The sequence below is a fragment of the Capra hircus genome, chromosome 4 (genome assembly GCF_001704415.2).
Source record: "Capra hircus breed San Clemente chromosome 4, ASM170441v1, whole genome shotgun sequence".
In the NCBI taxonomy this organism is placed as follows: domain Eukaryota; kingdom Metazoa; phylum Chordata; class Mammalia; order Artiodactyla; family Bovidae; genus Capra; species Capra hircus.
Window position 1 is genome coordinate 54760916 of NC_030811.1, and position 18484 is coordinate 54779399.

Consider the following 18484-nt stretch of genomic DNA (forward strand, 5'->3'; position numbering starts at 1 on the left):
TATGTGTCCTGGGATCCTACCTGAGGATCTCACTTTGTCGAATGTTTTCTAGAAAAGTGTTTTTTTCTGACCTGCCTGAGAAAGCCCAGGAAACTCGTGACCACTGCTTTGCACTGAACTCAGGACGCTGCCTGCTGGACTTAGAACTGGCTGGTCACTCACCCTGTACCCCCCTGGACACCCTGCCCTCAAGGTGCTTCTCAGAAATCTGAGACTAGCCCTCAGGGTGCAGCCCCACCCATCAGCCTCACATGATATGCATGCAGACTCCTGGGCTTTTGTCCCACGATGTCTTGAATCCTCAGATCTCTAAAGGCAGGTCCAGTGTTGCAGCAAGGTGGCAGCCCCAGAGATCCCAAATGGACCCTGCAGCCCTTCAGTCACACACAGCTGCGGGAGCCCCTCTGCACCCCTGCTCCCGAGGTCACCGCTCTCTGACTGTAGAGTCATTCCCCAGTGGGGTCCGCTAGCTACGGGAGTCAGGGCCACAGAAGCTCATCCAGCATGGGGTCCATCCACCGGGCCTGGGTAGTTCACCCTGTGTGTTTTTGTTTCTCAGCTCATCCTCCACAGTTTGACCTGCTATGAGGAGCTGGTGACTTTTCTTCAGCAGAGCATCCATCAGGTACGAACCGTGGTTTAGTGTGTGGGATGTGCATTGCTCAGCTTCTGCTTTCTTTGCGGAAGAGATGCTGGTGAGCTGGGGTTGTTCTGCATTCATCCCCAGCCTGGGGCGGTGGAGTGATGTCAGCTGGGAGGCCGAGGATCTGACCTCTGTCACTGAGTCCTAGCTACAGCTACAGATAAAGGGAGCTGCCACAGTGAGGGCTGCAGAAGCAGAGTGGGATGGAGTGGGATCAGACTAAGGGAAACTGTGATCAGACTGTGATTATGAAAGCCTTCTCTTTGTCTGAGGGCGAGCAGCTACCTCTGCAGGTAAAGACCCCTTCGTCAGTAGGTGGGGCCCCGTATCAGCTAGGGAGGTGCCTAGGACGTGGATCCCTGGGCTGGGTTGGAGTTATGCTCACTGTTGTTGGAGACCCTGGTAGTAGAGGACCTTGTGTGGTGTCCTGGGAGGCAGGGCTGGGCTGGCCAGGGCCACTAGAACATCCGTCTACTGGAGGAGAGCCAGTCTGCTCCTGACTGTGAGATGGGGCAGAACCCAGCCAGCATTCAGAGAGCCGAGTGAATTGAGAGAGTGGCTATAGCTGCGGGGCTCCAGGAGTGAAGAACATTGTCTCTGGAGCCATCTGCCTGTGTTTGCCTCTAGGTTACACCCCTCGTAGCTCTGTGACTTCGGGCGCCCTCTGTGCCTCAGTTTCTTCCTATGGAGTGTGAGGACGGTGGCGGAGCCAGCCCCAGAGCTCTGTGAGCAGAGTGCCTGGAGCACTGTCCTGTGCCACGTTTCCAGTGGCCGTTAGCTTTCACTGTGGGTGTTTATCACCCTGGTCGTGGTCTCCTAAGGCAACCTTGAGACAGGCTAGTTATAGTCAGGTAGAAATGGGAGGGAAGCGTGGCTGAGAGGAAGCAGCCTGAGCCAAGGCTAGGGATGGATTCCCAACAACCAGGCCACACAGTTCTGATGTCTATGTGCCGGGGCTGCAGGAGAGAAAGGCAACAAGGCCACCCTCTTCTGGGGCACAGGCCAATCTCCCGCCCTCCTCTCTGCCCTCCCTTCAGCTGTCCAGGCTGGGGGATCGGCCCTTTCAGGCTCCAGAGAAGGCATGAGAGCATTTGGTGGTGAGCCCAGAGGGCGGGAGGACTCACTGGTTAAGGGGCCAGGCTGAACACGCCTGCTGTCAGAACACCCTCCTCGGGCACAATTCCTGGAAGACGCTGGGGGTCCGGGCACGGCCCGGGGAGTGTTCTGGCCCTGACTGCACAGATGCCCCTTGGGTAGGAAAAGGGGGCCTGTACTGAGACCTGCACAGGGAGGGTGTGGTCCCTGCGGTGCCGAGCTACCTGCAGTCCACTCCCTCAGAGCTGATGCCTTGGGCGTGACTTTCCCTGAGGAGAGGCCCAGAGCCTGGCCTGTCCCGGAGTTAGGTGGGAGGGGCTCTGATGTAGGAGGGGTCCTGACCTTGGTGTTGGGAGTCCTGGGTAGGCTGTCATTGCTGCCTGTCCCTGGCTTTCTCTGTTTCTTCATGGGCATCACCCAGTGGGCAGTCTGTCAACACAGCGCGCTCACCTCCGACCTGGAGCAGGGGCCCTGCCCTGGGACCTTCTCTGTTTTATTCCTTGGTCACGTGCGGCCTCAGGAATGTCACCAGGTTTCAGTGGCCTCATCTGGAAAATAGAAGATGGAGCAGTTGGTAGGTAACTTTTAGCTCTTTGTCGTCCAACTGGGATTCTTAGAGAGGAACCTTAAATGCATGGGAAGGAATGTCTTCCAAATTACATAGGAGGCAAGCTAAACAGGCAGAAAGGATGCCTTTGATTAAACGCACCAGAGCGGTGTGAGCTTACAGCAATGCATCTGAGAGATGAGCAACTCCGGGCAGCATCATGTGCTTTCAGGAAGGCCAGGACCAAGGCCACCTATGTCCACACTGTCAGGTGAAGCCGAGTTGGGAGAGAGAAGCCCTGTGGGGCTACTGTGGGTCATAGGAGGGGGTGATTGCTCACATTGTCCAAAGATCTGAGGCCCTGTCATTGCCCTGATGGCCCTGGGGTGACTCTTCAGCACGAAGATCGTCTGCATCCTTGTCTATAAATGGGGTCTCCCTCCTCCCTTGGCCTGTACCCCCAGGAGTTTCAATGATGCCCAAGCCAGACATTGAATGTAAAAGAGGTTCTGCAAGTGGGGTCCTCACAGCAGTGGGAGCTGCCTTCTTCCTGCCACACCTCTGGGCTCAGGGCAATTCTCCGTCCTCTCCTGGCATTGATCTCTGTGGGTCAACATTGCGAGTGGTCAACATTTGGCCCTTGCTCTGGAAGGCGGTGTTTCCCGCCTGCAGTTGAATTTGTGTTTTTGCTGGAAACCGTTGAGCCATCTCAGCACTACCCTCACCAAATTCATTTTTCATGGCCTGGGCCTAAGAGGGGCTCCTCGTGCCAGGCCTGGAAATGAACACTGAGCCACGTCTGCCCAAAATAAATAGCCTCCTTGCTGTGTTTTCATTACAGCTCACCCTCCTGGTGAGATGTCTGGCCACCGCCCCCTGCGAGCTGGGGGATGGTTCCGCCCCTGCCTCCTACTGGGGTTCTCAGTGGACTCAGGTCTCTCTAGAGCCCCAACAGCTCAGGGGAATGGCCCCTTCTTCCCAAGCAGTACCAGACATTTTTCCAGACCCTGCTGGTGCGTTCCGGCCCATTTGCCTGCCTGGGCTCTCCTTTCAATGCAGGCAGTTTGCCCTGTGGCCTTCCATGGCTTGGCAGCTGGAATTTGATGAGATAATTTTAATAAATGTTTTTTAAAACCAAGTGGGATATTTGGTGTCATTCAGTCGTGTTCCGGCAAAGGCCAGATGCTTCGGGTGAGGGTCATGTCCAGTCTAACCATGTCCACACAGACAGGCATATCCTTGGCTCAGAGTGAGTGCCACTTGGAGATGTCCTCAGGACGGTGGAACAGAATAATAGTTCTCTATGTTTGCAGAGGGAGTTAGGCTTACAACGGGCATCTGTGTTCATTACTTCATTGCAGTCCTGCAGGTAGGGGGAAATAGGCCCTGGAAGTGCCGTGGGCTCCCCAGACAACTGGCAGAAGTATGTAGGCATTTCGGAAGGGGAAGCTGAGATCCAGAGAGCTTTGTCACTCCCTAAGGCAACAGGCAAGCCTGTAGTAGAGCCATGACAAGGGTAATCGTGGTCTGAACCCTCCCGGACCTCTGTCTCCCCCACCCCACCCACCCTGTCCCCATGCAAGGACATCAGCATTACTTTTTGCAACTGGCAGAGCATTTCCACCGACCTGGCCTCATAGGATGTCCCCCATAACCCAAGGAAACATGCAACGGAGATACTCGTTATCCCCATTTTGCAAATGGGAAACTGAAGACGACAGAAGTGAAGTGACTAGCCTGAGGTCACAGAATTAGATGGAGTTGATTTAAGATTGCTGTTCATTCATTCGTTCCATTCCTGCTCCACACCCCCCCACCAAAAAACAAACAAACAAACAAACTTAAAGTTACTTAGGAGACGCAGGAGATGCAAGTTTGAGCCTTGGGTCAGGAAGATCCCCTAGAGTTGGACATGGCAACCCATTCCAATGTTCTTGCCTGGAAAATCTCATGGACACAGGATCCTGTGGGCTTCAGTTCATGGGATCGCAAAGAGTCAGACACTACTGAGCTCACACAGAGAGTCTGTTTCTGCTTTATTATATTAATTCATTTATTTTTTAAATCCCACATAAAAGTGGTAACATATAGTATGTGTCTTCCGCTGATAGATTCTATATTTTGACGAAAAGAAAATATTATCAGAAGTTTGAGCTAAAATAGTTTGTGTAGTTGAATATCATATTTGGCTCTGAGCTTCCTAGCAGCCAAGGCAAAACCAAAATGGAAATACGGTAAGTTATATAATTCTCATTCTTCCAGGAAAGTAAACTTTTTTTTTCAGTTTTCAGTTCAAAAAGAAACTGATCACCCGTTAATAACAATGACTATAATTACAGGCAGCATTTCCAACAATAACTCACAGAAGTGGTACTGTCCCCATAGGAGGATGAGTAATGTCTTCACACCCTTTTGCAGCTGGCAGAGCATTCCTCTAGGAAGCAAAAGTGACATGGTCCATCCTAGTCATTCGTGGCCTGCTGGGCCTGCTGGGCTCACTGGACAGGTGGGCCTTGAGGACCCAGCGCCAGACTGACTGTTAACATAGGTGTCAGGCCCTGTTTGAAGTACTTTACCAGGGCGATCTCACCTAATCTTCACAACAACCTTATGAGGATGGCTCCTGGTTGTATTATCCTTGTTTTACAGATGAGAAGACTGGGGATGAAAAATTAAGAAATGTCCCTGTGGTCACATAGCTAGGAGTCAGGGTGGAGAGCTGGGATGTAAACTCAGGCAGCAGACCTCTGGCTGCAGACCAGGGTTGAGACTAGGGGAAGGCAAGTGGGGCACTCCCCAAATTCAAAGGGGTCTGCTCAAACCTTAGTAATCAGCATAAATAATATTTTAGTGCAGTAGTTTAAAACTATTAAAATTAATTTGAAATAAATTCATGATGAACAGCAAAATATTTTGAAAAGACAGACTCTGCCCTTGCACTTGCCAGGCTCACCTCACTAGCACCTCCCCACCTGACCCTCCTCCAGCCTGCTCCCTGCCCAGTGCAGTTCTTAGGACCCCTTAGGAATAAGGGATTTGGAATCAGAGGGAGCCCCCTGGATTCCCAGTGGGCTGCCTGCAAGTTGTGTGACCTTGGGCCAGTTGCTCAATTTCTGAGCCCAAGTTTCCTTGCACAGCAGAGGGCAGTGAATATGGTATTTATCATATAGGCCTGGGGTAGTTTTAGTTGTGATAATGAGCAGAAGACACTTGCACGGCAGTGGAGGCCACCACTGTCCACGAGCTTCCAGGACTCCAAGGCCGTGGGTGTTTACTTCCCTCGGGGGCACTGTATCTGCTCCGCTGTCGCTCAGGCTTGTGTGTTCCTCATCCCTTTGGGAATCTGGTTTGGGAGACCTGCATGGAGTCTGCTGTGGGCTCATCTGGCAACCTCTGGGACCCAGCTCAAAGCAGCTGGCTGGCTTGGAGTCAGCCTGCTCCCCAGGGTGTGGTCCCCAAGCAACCCAGAGGAGGGAGGTGCAGACACATGATGGAGGTGCAGACACAAGACTCACTGCTTTCTCCTCTTTCCAGTTTGAAGCAGGCCCTTACGGATGTGTCCTGCTCACACTGTCGGCCATCCTGTCCAGATCCACAGAGCTGTGAGTATCTTCCCCACTTAGTTCCCAGAGCTGGGTATATCTGTCTGGTCACTGAAGAGCTTGGCACACAGTGGGTGCTCAGTGAGCCTGGTGGCAGTGAACTGGGGGCTCGGTAGGCTAGTGGAGAGAACAGTTTCATCCTCTGTACACATGGGCAGCACTACCTTCTCCTCCATCTCCCCACATGTACTGGGGAGTGCAGGGGACTCGGATCCAAAAGACCCCCAACACCCCCTCAAAAGCTCATAGCACCCCTGGGGTCCTAGCAGCACTGCAGTGGGCGAGTGCTTGAGGGTGCACGTGGACTCTCCTAGATGTGTGCAGGGCTGGACAGTTGAGGCTGGGAGCTGGGAGATGACCACGGACCCTGTGGACATGCTGGAGGCCAAGGCAGTCCCAAAGGCTTCCAGGTTCGTGTCTAGAGCCAACACTGAGGACTGAGTTGAGGGGTGCACCGGGGCCTTAGAGGCTGGGGGAGCAGGGAGGTTGGGTCCCCGACTTGTACTCTGGGCATCCCTGTCAAACTCAGGCTCCCAGGCTGCCTGAGAGCTGGAGCTCTGCCATCACCCTCATTCCCTGGGTGCTTTTAGGCCTCTTTTCCATAGTTGTCACCTGAGCATTGTGTCACCAGGGAGGGTAACAGATTAATAGCACATTAATAGGTTTGTAAAGTAGAATCGATTACCCCATCTACTTTCAAGCAGAGCGCAGACCCCAGAGGACGTGGAGAGCAAGGGGGATAAATTTTCACTTGACCGGGGAGCAGGGTGTGTATGGTGTTGGGGAAGATTTGAAAACAGCTCTGAGTAGGGGAGGTGGAAAGAGTAGCTATGGGGTGCCCAGGCTGGCGGGGGGCCAAGCAGAAGGAGATGCTTGCTCCCGGATCCTGGGCCTGGGTGGGTCTTGTCCACATTCCCCCAGGCCTTGGGTGCCGGTGGGAGGAGAGGGAGGCCAGAGCTCTGTATCCTCGTGCTGCGGGCCGGCCTGCTGCTCACTGCTACTGACCTTATTAAATGCGTGTGTGTGCACTTTCTAATGGCATTTTTTCTTCTAATCCTGCCATAATGATATGATTCATTCCTGGCTGGGCTCACGTGCACGGAGACCGTAAGCTGCAGCGCTGCCTTCTCCCCAGGCCTGGGTTTGCTAATCCCTGGGCTGACCAGTGTGTGTGGGACAATCCTGAGCTTCCTGACTGGAGGACCAGGCCTTTTTGCAGTCCTCTGGGCCCGTTTCTTCCTCTGCACGGGGGCCCCCTGACTCTGGGGGTTGAGGTCTCTGTGCTTAGAGTGTCTCTGCTGTTGGTGCCACTTGCCAGCCTGGAAGCTGGGCCCCCTGTTCACACGCATGCTCCTTAGGGAGCTGCTCAGGCAGCCGTGTCCATCTGAGGGGCCTTCAGGGCCCCCCGTCCAGACTCTGCTTCATGTTCTCCAGAGCTCCACCAATGGGGTGGCTTCTGCCACCTCCCCGCCCCATCCAACCAAGTCAGACTCCTAGGTGCCTGCCTCAGCCATGGCATCTGTTTTGGGGTAGGCTGCCCCGCTGGACCAGTACAACCTCGTGCCCATGGGAAGGGGCTGCCAGGCCCCTCTACCTCCACCATGCACAGACAGAGAAAGGGACATACACATACTCAGACACACAGATACACATGCAGACACACACAGCACTGTGGGGTCCTCTTGGACCCAGAGAGAGTATGTAAAGATGGTCTCTCCTGCTCAGGGCCCCTGAGGACCTTCCGTGTGAACTGCAGGCCTGTGGTTCTGAAACCTTCCTGGGCAACTACAGCCATCCTGGCCCCTGCCTGCCAGGAGGACCTCACAGAGACCCGCTCAAGCATTGGCCCCGGCAGCACACTGGCGGGGTTTGTCTTACTCCTGTGGCTCCCCTTTCCCTTCTCCTAAGCAGACACCATAGAGAGCATTCTCATCAGAAGTAGGAAGCACAGCAGCCAGCATGCAGGAAGCTTCCTACCTGCTGGGTCCTTGGCTGTAACATTTTACACAAGATGCGTTTAATCCCCGTAGCAATCCTGTTAGGAGGCACTCTTGCCACCTCCGTCAGCATCTCTTTCAGGTGAGAAATGAGGCTCTGAGAGACGAGTCGAGTGTTTTGCCCAAGAGTTACACAGCTCACCTCGGGCAGCCAGGTCCCAGACAGGACTCTCTGGGTTTGTTGTTTAAGGACTTGAACTTGGGAGTAAAACAGACTTGGTTTCATGCCTGCCTCCATACAGCTTTGAGCCCGAGTTTCTTAACTCTGTAAAATGGGGCTGATAATTCCTACCTCACAGGGTTAAATGAAGACGTGCCTGTCGTGTGCCTGGCAGGTCTCCAGGGGTGGAAGGTCTTGGATGGCGGCTGTGATTAGTCCAGTCCCATCCTAGCTGTGCTCAGAGCCTCTCTTGTCCTGTGCTGTCCTGTCTTGCCCTCAGTCTTGGCTGGGTGCCTCGTGGTGTAGATCAGGCCATGGGGATGTCCTGCAAATGGGGGATGGGTCCTCCTTGCTGCCTGGAGACTCCTCTTTGCAGAAATCCCAGTTCTGCAAGCACTGCTTAAAAACCACAGGACCAGGTGAACCCAAGGTCCTCCCTGCTCTGGGGTTCAGATTTAGCTTTGCTGAATCCTTTGATACGATTTCAGGGTGATCTGGGGCATAAAGTGGGTAACCCAAAAGAGAGCGTAAGTCTCTCAAATCATATGCTGTTCAGCCAGGAGAAGCGGAGCAGGGATGGCTGGGAAACACACCAAGTTCTTCGCAAACATAGTGTGAGTCTGTGTGCGTGTGTGGTGGGATGAGTGTGGATGAGAGATGAGTGAGTGTGCAGGCCCAGGTGTGGGATGATGTGGGTTTTGGTGATTGTATCTGAGACTGGGAAGGGTAACTTGGTTGTGTGTGTGCAGAAGTGTGAGTGTGACCGAGAGCACGGCTGACCCTCCTCTTAGCAAGGCTCTGAGATGCATGTCTGAGTCCCAGGGGAGGCTGTCACCTCAGAGTCAGTTCCTCGTGTCCATGGGATGTCCCCAGCGCTGGGTGGAGCCAGGGTGAGGGCACCATGGACAGACAGATGCAGTAGGGTGCAGCCTGCCCCCTTCGCCCTCAGAGGCTGAAAGAACCGCAGCAAAGCTGGCCTTTGAGTTTTGTTTACTCCAGGCTGAGTGCAAAGCCTTGAGAGGGCTTTATTATTTTTCTGCTTGATTTCAAGCCATCTATTTTCTTTCCTAAGATCTCGAGTTGCTTACAGTAAATCTCATGCAAGCTTTCATGTTTGCCTAGCCCCCCTTTTTTCCAAACTGCCTGGCCCAGAACTTTCCCCAGCACATTCTCAGAAACCCCAAAGATGCTCAGGGTTGTGGGGTCAAGGTCAGCTCCGTGCCAGGCCTACAGAGTGCAGCACAGGGGTGTGCCAGCCCCTTGGCACAGGGAGGGCTTGGGCGACGCCCCTTGGGTGACTTAGGCCCAGAGAGTGGGGGGAGATGGCTTGTGAAGAAAACCTTTTCATTCAGTAGACCTTTGGCATTCATTACAGTGGCAACTTTGGATGCCCAAGGGCAGTCTTGAAAGTCCAGAAGAGGCAGTACTTTGTCATTTGCTGAAGTAATTTTTGGGCAGCACAAGCCAGGCACTGAGGGTGTGGAGCAGCCCCCACGCCATGTGGCTCTGTGTTCTTTGTAACCGTCTCCAACACAGTGAAAACAGCAACACAGCTAAACAGCCTGGAACTGAAGGCCAGCCATGAGTGCTGGTTAGGCAAAGGCAAGTAACAGAAAGGCGCTTCTTACCACAAGCAGAAAACACTATTAACTGATTCATGTCAAGCCCAGGGCTTTGGGAGTGACTGGATCTAGAAACCCAAACAGTGTCTTTGGGACTGGGTGTCCTCCCGTCTCTTCACTCTTCCTCCGCGTGTCTCCGTCATGTTCCCAGGGGAGCCTCCTGCATGGTGGGCTTCAGGGAGCCTTTTCACTGGCACTCCTCAGCCTACCGGGAGCTGTGTCGTGTCCCCACTTCTGATACCTCATAGTGGCCAGGCCTGGGCTGCACCTATTGTGGGGCATGTGAACTCAGGGAGCTGAGCCGAAGGTGGTCAGCCCCTCCTCCCCCTCCCAGGGACCCGCCACACTGCTGGGGAAGGGATGGGCGAGGGATGGGCTGTATGCTGAGGACCTTGAGGTGTGGGACATATCCAGGAGCTGGAGGGGGCTTGAGCTTGGGGGTGGGTTAGATCTGGGCCCGGCAGGACATCCTCAGAGATGGAGAAGCAGCGGCAAAGCTTCCGGTCTGGCTGAGGGGGGCTGGGCTGGCTGGTGGCTGGTGACATAGGGATTTGAGCAGAGGGCTGTTCTGCTGAGAATCACAGGATCTTGGGGGCCCCAGATGTGCTGTCCTGGTGGGAAGGGATAGACAGGATTCTCGCCAGTGTTCTCCCCCACCCTCCTGTCGCACTCCCGAAACCCGAGCCCGGGGAGGGAGGTGCACACAGAACCACCCAGACCGTGTGCCCTGACTCCACCCTGAATGGAGCCTCGCCTCTCTCCCTTGTCTCTTCCAGGTGGGACACGGAGACCAAGCAAAATGGTTAATGGCCCTCCTTCCCAACATGGCAAGTTCTTTTGACTATAGGTGGGAGACTGGAGGATAGGAACTTTCTCAATGAACAGGTCACCTTTAACCTGGATTTGAATTCCAGTGGAGGCCATATTTGAAGGCAAAAGGAAAAGAGGGCAGCAGAGGATGAGATGGTTAGATGGCATCACCAGCTCAGTGGACATGAGTTTGAGCAAGCTCCGGGAGATGGTGAAGGACAGCGAAGTCTGGCATGCTGTAGTCCATGGGGTCACAGAGAGTCTGACAAGACTTTGCGACTGAATGACAGCAAAGGAGGAGGGGTAGTGAGCGCTTTCAGCAGTTGCGTCTGAAGAGGCCAGGGTGGTATGTGGGAAGCAGACCCAAAGGGCTTGCCTATACTTTGTCACTGGAAATAGCAGACACTCTCCCCAGACCCCCTTCCTTCGACTGACCTTGCTTCCTCCTGGGTTCCCTTTCTGGGAGCGCCCAGCTCCCCTGTCTCCCAGCTCTCCTGTGCAGTACCAGAGTTCTGTCCTGTAGCTCTCTGGTCCGCTCCCTCACCCCGAGGAAGCCAGGATCTGAGGGTGCAGCCTCGGCTGGAGGTGGAGGGGAGAGGGAGGGGCCCTGGGCCCCTGCAGGTGCACAGCAGATGGGCCCCGAATGATGTGAGTCTGCCCACACCCAGCCCCTGGAACAGCTTCCCGAAGCTGGGTCTCAGGCAGTGTTTGGAGGCGGACGAAGCAGGCGTGCCTCCCACTCAACTGAGGCTGACCAATAACAGCCTACCCTAGGCTTTGCAGGCTGATGGTAGCCCAAGGGGCAGGCCCATAGGCCTGGGGTCATTATCCCATTTTGCAGATGTGGGGACCAAGGCTCTAAGAATTCAGGGCAGGTTGGCACACAGCTGACACCATTGCCCGCATATCCTGTGCCTACATGGCCCTTCCTGGGCTGGGGGAGGAATGACAGGCTCTGCTCGGCCATGTCTGTCCACTTAGAAGGAGAATGGGAAACAGGACACCAGGGAGTCCCAAACAAATTGATGTTTGTCTCCTGGCTTCACTCTCTACTTCATTTCAGCCAGCATGGTCTGCTCCTAGATGCTGAGATGGCAAGTCATGGCCAGTGAGTGCCAGCAGGGTGTGGCTGAGGGTGGCAGGTCCGCCCACAGACAGACCCCGGGGGCTGGATGCAGAGAAGGGTGACCAAGCCCAGACCATCCCAGGGTTAGTGGCAGAGCTGGGAGGGTCTCTTGATGCCTGGTGACCCAGCAGCCCTACCCATTGACCCTAGGGCTACACCTGCTTGTTTCACGAAGGGCTCGCTCAGATGCCTGGGTAGAGAGGACTGGCCTCAGGAGGAAGAATAGACCATTCACCTTTGGAAGGAATCTCCTGTTCCAGTCTAGCTTCAGCTGCTTGGGCGGGAAGCTTGTTTCCGCCTGCCTCTGACCACGGCCTGGGACCCCACTTCTAGAGGCTGTTCCATAAGATGGGTGTGTGCAAGCTCACATCATTTCGGGTCCATCCGCTCTGCACCTGCAGGGTTAGGACCCAGTTCTGGATGCTGCTGGGCTGGATGGACAGTGTCACCCTGACCCTCCAAGTCCTTGCTGCTTGGAGGAGCAAGGCTGGCACCCAGAAAGCAGTGGGTATGGGGGAGCACTCTTCGGAAGGGGGTATCCACAGAGAGATGGGGCATCTCTCTCCTGGGTCATGGGAGGTGTCTCTTTATGGAGGAGATGATATTTAGCAGAGCTTGAGGGCTTCATTGGAAGGGTCGTGGCCGGCAGCAAGGATAAAGCAGGTGAAGGCCTGCTGAGAGGTCTTCAGGGAATGGTTCCTCCAGGTGTGGTTGGAAGGAAGGTATGGGCCTGTGGGGGGAGGACCAGGAACAGTGAGGGGGAAAAGGGATGGGGAGGGAAGGGCTTGGGCATCTCTATTTTCTCTTTCTTCATTTAGGTCCGTCCCTCTCTCTCCATCCCCATACCTTGCCCTGTTCCTGGGTCCCCATCTAGCCCGTTCCTCTTTAGGAGCCCTGCCGGCAGAATGGAAATAGCACCTGTTCCCTCCCATCTGGGGAGCTGTCTAGGGTTTGCAAGTCTTTTTTATGGGCTCATCCCTTATCGCAACAACACTTTGAGGTGGTTATTGTTATCCCTGTCAGGCGATGCCATGCTCAAGGCTCAGAGGTAGAAAACAATTTACCAAAGGTCACAGCGCAGGTGGCAGAGGGGAGCTGGCACCCAGATGTTCTGACTCATTGTCAATCCCCTGCCGACCTTCCTGAGAAAACAGTCAGTATCCACCACATCCAGATCCTTTTTAGATATCCATGGCCACAGTTCAGTCGCTGGGAGTGGAGCTTCCATCTATTCTGGGTTCTTGGCCGTGATACGAATAGTCGAAGTTCCAGGAATCGCGGCCGCTCAGTCATTGTTATTTTTTGTTGTTGTTGTTGTTGTTATGGCTGTTATCATAGGAAACAGGAAGTGACATTTCCCAAATGTCAAGTGCTTTATATAGTTCATCTCATCCAGTTCTCACAGCAATTCTGTAATAGAAAAAGGTGTCTTCATACCCATTTTGCAGGTGGGGAAACTGAGGCTCAGAGAGGGGAGCAATTCCAGTGTCCCTGAGTTGAGGGCCCAGGTTCTCTTAGTTGTTCCACAGCTGTCCTTTCACTGTTGATGTTGCCCTCAAGAGTCAATAGAAGTCCCCGCAATAGGTGGTGGTTTCTGGAGGCCACTGCAGGTGGCGGGGAGTACAGTGGAAGGTGCATTATCTGGGGGAGGGTCTCCTGGGAGGGACAGGCAGGAGCTGGCCCAGTGGGGTCTGGGGGTGCCCTGGGCCTGGCACCCCAGAGGTCAGGTGGAGGGAAGGTGGCTGGTGAGGTCCTCCTGCTAAAAATAGTTGGTTAATTACCAACTATTTTTAAGCATGATGTTTTAAATATCAGAGTTGTGGATCAGACACACTTGTTCACATCCTGGAAGGTCCCTGGAGACCTTTCTGCTCCAGGCCTCTGGTTTTATAAATGAAGACACAGGCTGAGAGCGAGGCAGTGACTTGCCCGAGGTCACCCAGCCAGGCCAGGACCCCACTGACCCTGCCTCTCACGGACACTGATTTTAGGCGAATTTTGGCTGTAGACCAGAACCCTATTTCTCGGCCACTTGGGCGTATCCTTCTTATTCAGAAACTTCTGCACAAAATGCCCAGATTCACACGTTCACTCGCGTGTTGGGTAGGCTTTAGAGTGAAGGGATAAGCTGTGTCTCAGCCAGGGAGGGTGGCAACCAGCAGTGGGGTTGCAGGGCTCCCGTAGCTGCCTGGAGCTGGCCGACCGGGCTGACTACGATCATGTGTTTCAGGCTGCACTGTGTGATGTTGGTGTCAGGTCAGGGACACAGTCCTGGCCTGCTGACTCTGTATGACCCCAAGTCTCATCTCCTTTCTGGGTCTCAGTTTCCCCATCATCACAGGGATGGTGGTTCTTGCCTGCTGGCCTCCAAGGCTTTAGGGAGGACTTTTAGGTGTTCTGAAAGTGTCGGAGACCGCAGACTCTGCAGGTCCGAGGCTTGTGCCCTGGAAGCTGCTCAGAGGCAGAACCTTTGTCCCCCACGAGCCCTGTGCTGGAGGGAGGGTTGGACAGAGCCAGTGGAGCTCTCAGAGCAGCTTCAGCCTGAGAGTGAGCTGGCACCTGTCACTACCTCTGGGCCAGCTGCATCCTTTCTCTGGCCATTCATTCTCCCACCTGCACAACGCTGGGCCCTGGGGGATCTGCCAGCCCTGACGCCCTCTTTGTTCTGTTTCTTGGTGCAGAGCAGCGTCTCAGGACCTCCCGACATAGGCAGAGCTGGGAGAAACTGTCTTTGCTGGCACCCTGAGCAGAGCCCCCTCCTCTGTCAGCAGGTGGACTGGACACCCCCAGGGTTGGGCCATCACCCCAGACCATTGATCCAGGGTCTGGCCCTTGGCTTCCAGAATGCTGAGGAGGTTGGTGGCAGGACAGTTAGGGCCAAGCCCCTCCTCGTAAGTTTCCATGCCTTGGGCAGGTCCGCTCAGGCTCCCACCACTCTGTGTTTCCTGCAATCTAAAATCCAGGCAAGTTCCTATTCCTTGAGGGGGTCCCCAGTACAGGACAGTCTCAGGGGACAGACTTCATCAGGCCCTGACTCCCCCTGGCTCCTGTCACCCAGTCTGGTGCCCGGGTCCTCGGGCTCTGCAGAACTCCCCTGGGTCCAGTGTTGTCTAGCCCCCGGGAGGACCATGGAAGTAATAACCTGCTCATTAGACTGGAATGCTGGTCAGTCCTAGGGGAGGACTGCAACTTGAAGCTCAGAAGCTCAGAAGGTAGGGACCCTAGAGCCCTGCAGCAACCACCCCCCCCCGTTCAACTGATTCAGCCTCTACTCCTAGGACACTGCTTGGCCTTGCACAAAGCCCCTCATATTACAAAAGGGGAGACTGAGACCCAGAGAGGGGAGGTCTGTGGCCCCACAGTGAATGAGGGCTAGAACTCAGGCATGGTGCTGGCCCTGCCATGTGAGTTGCCTCATCTCTAGGCAGAGCAGAAGCTGCTGTTTCTTTGCTCCGAGACTCCTCACATTCAGCTCTCCAGGGATTTCCCCTGGAGGGAGGTCTGGGCATCTAGATTTGCCAAAGTTGTAAATCTTTTAAGCCATAAGCTGCTCCTTGGCGTCTCCCAAACGCCCTGATATGAAATACAGATGTTACTCCCTTTTAATATCTAAGTCTACTTCTGAATTTCCCATCATGTTTGCACCTAAGGATGCAATTACCATTTCCTCCCATTGTCCTCTCTGCCCGTCCCTCTGCTCTCAGCTGACGCAGGCGCTCAGCCCTTCTGGGTGAACATGAGACTGTGAGATTATGAAGATCAGACTGCTTCTGAAAGCTTCGGGGTGGCTCGGGGCCAGCGATGCTTATCAGTCTACCCAGGGCCCCTCTGAGGTTATTTTCTTCCCTTCAGAAGATGCCTGTGTATGCCATGAGGAGTATTTCCATCAATTCTTCTGCCCGGGCCAGCACCAGCTGCACGCCACCCTCGGCCATTTGTCCCCCTGTCCCCCCAGCTGACTCCTTCCCAGGCCTGCTGGGCCATGTCTGGTGGGCCAGCCACCAGGGCCCTTCCGAAGGACTCCCACCTCAGTGGTTTTCGGCTGGGCTCTGCAGTGCTAACCCAGGGCCGTGTGGACCACGGACCATCCCTGTTTGACCACAGTTAGTAAAAACCACAAGAAAGGGTCCTCTTGTGGAGTCGTGGAGCTGGGGTTTCTATGGTGGAACCAGGGTGTATGTTTTAGGTTTATGGACTTATGACAAGTCTTAGATTTAAAGCATGAAAACTGAGGCCAGATTTTTCTTCTCTTCCACTGTAAGGAAAAACAAACGTTATGATTACTTGGCTCTTCCTACCTCTGGGACACCTCTCGGCACTCTCTTTGGGGTGGGGTTGTAGGGGGCAGGCCAGGCCATGGCCCGTGCTGGGTGGGCAGCTATAGGGGGAGCCAGTTCCCTGGCCTCACATAACACCCCTACCCCCAGTGTTAATCTCTGAGCTTCTTTCCACGTCTATAAAAGCTCAGTCATGTCTGACTCTTTACAGCCCCATGGACTGTAGCCTGCCAGGTTCCTCTGTCCATGGAATTTCCTAGGCAAGAATACTAGAGCAGGTTGGCATTTCCTACTCCAGGGAATCTTCCTGACCCAGGGATCAAACCTACCTCTCTCACATCTCCTGCATTGGCAGGTGGATTCTTTACCATTAGCGCCACCTGGGAAGCCCTTCCATGTCTATAAAATACAGTAATTGCCACTTCCCCCTGTGGCTGGAGGTTTGAACTGCTGTCCTCTATAAGTGCAGTCTGTGGAGGGGAGCTCCTTTCTTACTACCCATCCCACAGCTCTGTTCAGCAACAATGCTTTGTGTCCTGAGGGATTTGCTTTGGGGTAAAAGGAGTACTGTCTTCATGGTGAGCTTTCCATACAATGCGATGGTTTTGAGATTTAGGGGCAATTACAGGGCCAGTGCTGACGGGACACCCTGCATTGCTCTGGCCCCCAATAGCATACAGTCCTAGAAACCTCTTCCTTTCAGTTTGATGGGTTTCTTTCGGCAAAGTTGCTTTTCACCTTGTGTCTTTGCGGGGGCACCCATGCTGAAGGTGGAGCCACGGGGGTGACCTGGGGCGAGGGGAACACAGGCCACTGAGACTGGCAGCTAGATTGCCCTCCAGCCCCATCACCCATGAGCTGAGTGTCCTGGGCAAGTCAGTTCTTGGAGCCTTGGTTTTCCTTCAAGATTTAGGAAACATTGGTTATACTCGGCCTGATACAGTGTTTGTGCCCAGGTGGCGGTAGCTATTGTTTTTGGACTCAAGGAGGTATTCGAGGCCATTCCTCCTATTTAACTGACTTGTACTCTGAGGACAGGGCTGGGGATATCCAGCCCCTACCATCAGTAAATGACGGAGTGTGAATGCAGGGTATGGATTCCGAACCCAGGGCCCTTTCTGCCGTGGCATGCTTCTATCACCAACCTCTGGTTGTCCACAAAGGGCCCGATGAAGCCAGAGTGGAGGCCGTTGCCCAGAGCAGAGTTGAGTCCCAGGCTCCGGCCCCAGGGTGGGCACAGAGCTCAGAAACTCGGGTTCCTGACAAAGCTGGAGTCCTGGGCCTCAGCCTGGAACCCAGGGGAGCCCCGGCCACCCTTGAGGTTTGCCTGGCAGCCCGAGTCAGGCAGAGACATGCTAACAGCCCTTTCTTCTTGCTCTCCAGTGTTCGCCAGGACTTTGACGTCCCCACCAGCCACCTGATTGGAGCACACGGATACTGCACGCAGGTCAGTGGGTAGGGTGGTAGGGTGTGGGGCAGCCTAGTGCGTCTTTCCTTTTCTCTTCCTTTCTGGCTTTGCTCCTGCTAGCTCTCCCCGAGCAGCTTTCAGGTTCTGCTGGGCTTTCTCATCACAGAGACCTAGAAAGGGAACTTGGGTTAGCTTCTGGTTCTGGGCTTTGCTGTGCCCAATATGTGTGCCTGGAGCTGCAGGAGGTGCCAAAGAGACAGACCCAAGCACTGCCCAGCCCAGAGCCCCGGCATGGACGAGGGGCCCAAGTCCAGCTGTGGCGATGACAGCCCTGGCCCCCTGTATTTGTATAAGATATTGTCCTTAGGACCACTCTCCCCTCTGCATCTTCACAGAGGGGCCCTCCAGGGGCCTTGTGGAGAGCAGGGCTCCCTTAGCACAACTGCTTGTCTTCAATCCTCCCGGTCTCCCGGTGATGCAAGGACAAGGATCTGTTTAAGATCCTATCATGGCAAGCACTTCCCTGGAAGTCCAGTGGTTGAGAAAACACGCTTCTGTTGCAGGGATCACAGGTTCTAATCCCTGGTTGAGGAACTAAGATCCCACATGCAGCAAGGTGCGGCCAAAAAATAAATAAAAATAAATTTAACATCTTGTCATCAGGCGTCAGGACTGGGAGCCAAATGCTACACCTGACTTCTGCCTGAGCTTTTCTCTGCAGGGCAGGGCCTCCCTGAGTGGCCACCTGGCCATGGTTAAACCTGACCCTCAGTTCCTCTGGGGGTAGCATGTGTAGCACAGACTGGGCTAGGTGGAGCATCTCTGGCTGCTGGGCCCACAAAGGACCCAGCTGTCCTAGGGGTCCTGGCTCAAACATGCCAGTCCTGAAAACAGACCTGGGCACCATGCAAGGGCTAGTTCAGGGCCTGTGGTTTGTCTCAGGCACCCAAGGACATGTGAGGTTGGCTGTTGCCCAGCCCCCAGAGAAAGGTTTCAGGCTGAGGGACTACCGGGAGTGCTCTAGCCCACTCTGGGTGCCTGTCCTCCCTGTGGGAGCTTCCCCACGCAGGCAGAGAGCAATGCCACCCAGGGGAGGTCACTTAAGCAGCATACAGAGCCTGAGCTGAATTCTGAGCAGTGTTGGCAGTTTCACTTGTGGCATGGGCTGGGACAATTTTCTTCCCCTCGCTGAACCTT

The 18484-nt window shown here is 54.5% G+C and overlaps 1 protein-coding gene across 2 annotated transcripts in view; it reads left to right on the forward strand.

Annotated features, from left to right (window-relative positions):
* FAM188B (family with sequence similarity 188 member B) overlaps nucleotides 1–18484 on the forward strand; it is a 117494-nt gene that overhangs the window by 78353 nt on the left and 20657 nt on the right. For both annotated transcript variants that reach the window (XM_013963359.2, XM_018047112.1), the window contains 3 exons: nucleotides 560–625; nucleotides 5820–5887; nucleotides 17263–17326. In XM_013963359.2, coding sequence (XP_013818813.2) covers nucleotides 560–625; nucleotides 5820–5887; nucleotides 17263–17326 — 198 coding nt within the window. The remainder of the gene's footprint in view (nucleotides 1–559; nucleotides 626–5819; nucleotides 5888–17262; nucleotides 17327–18484) is intronic.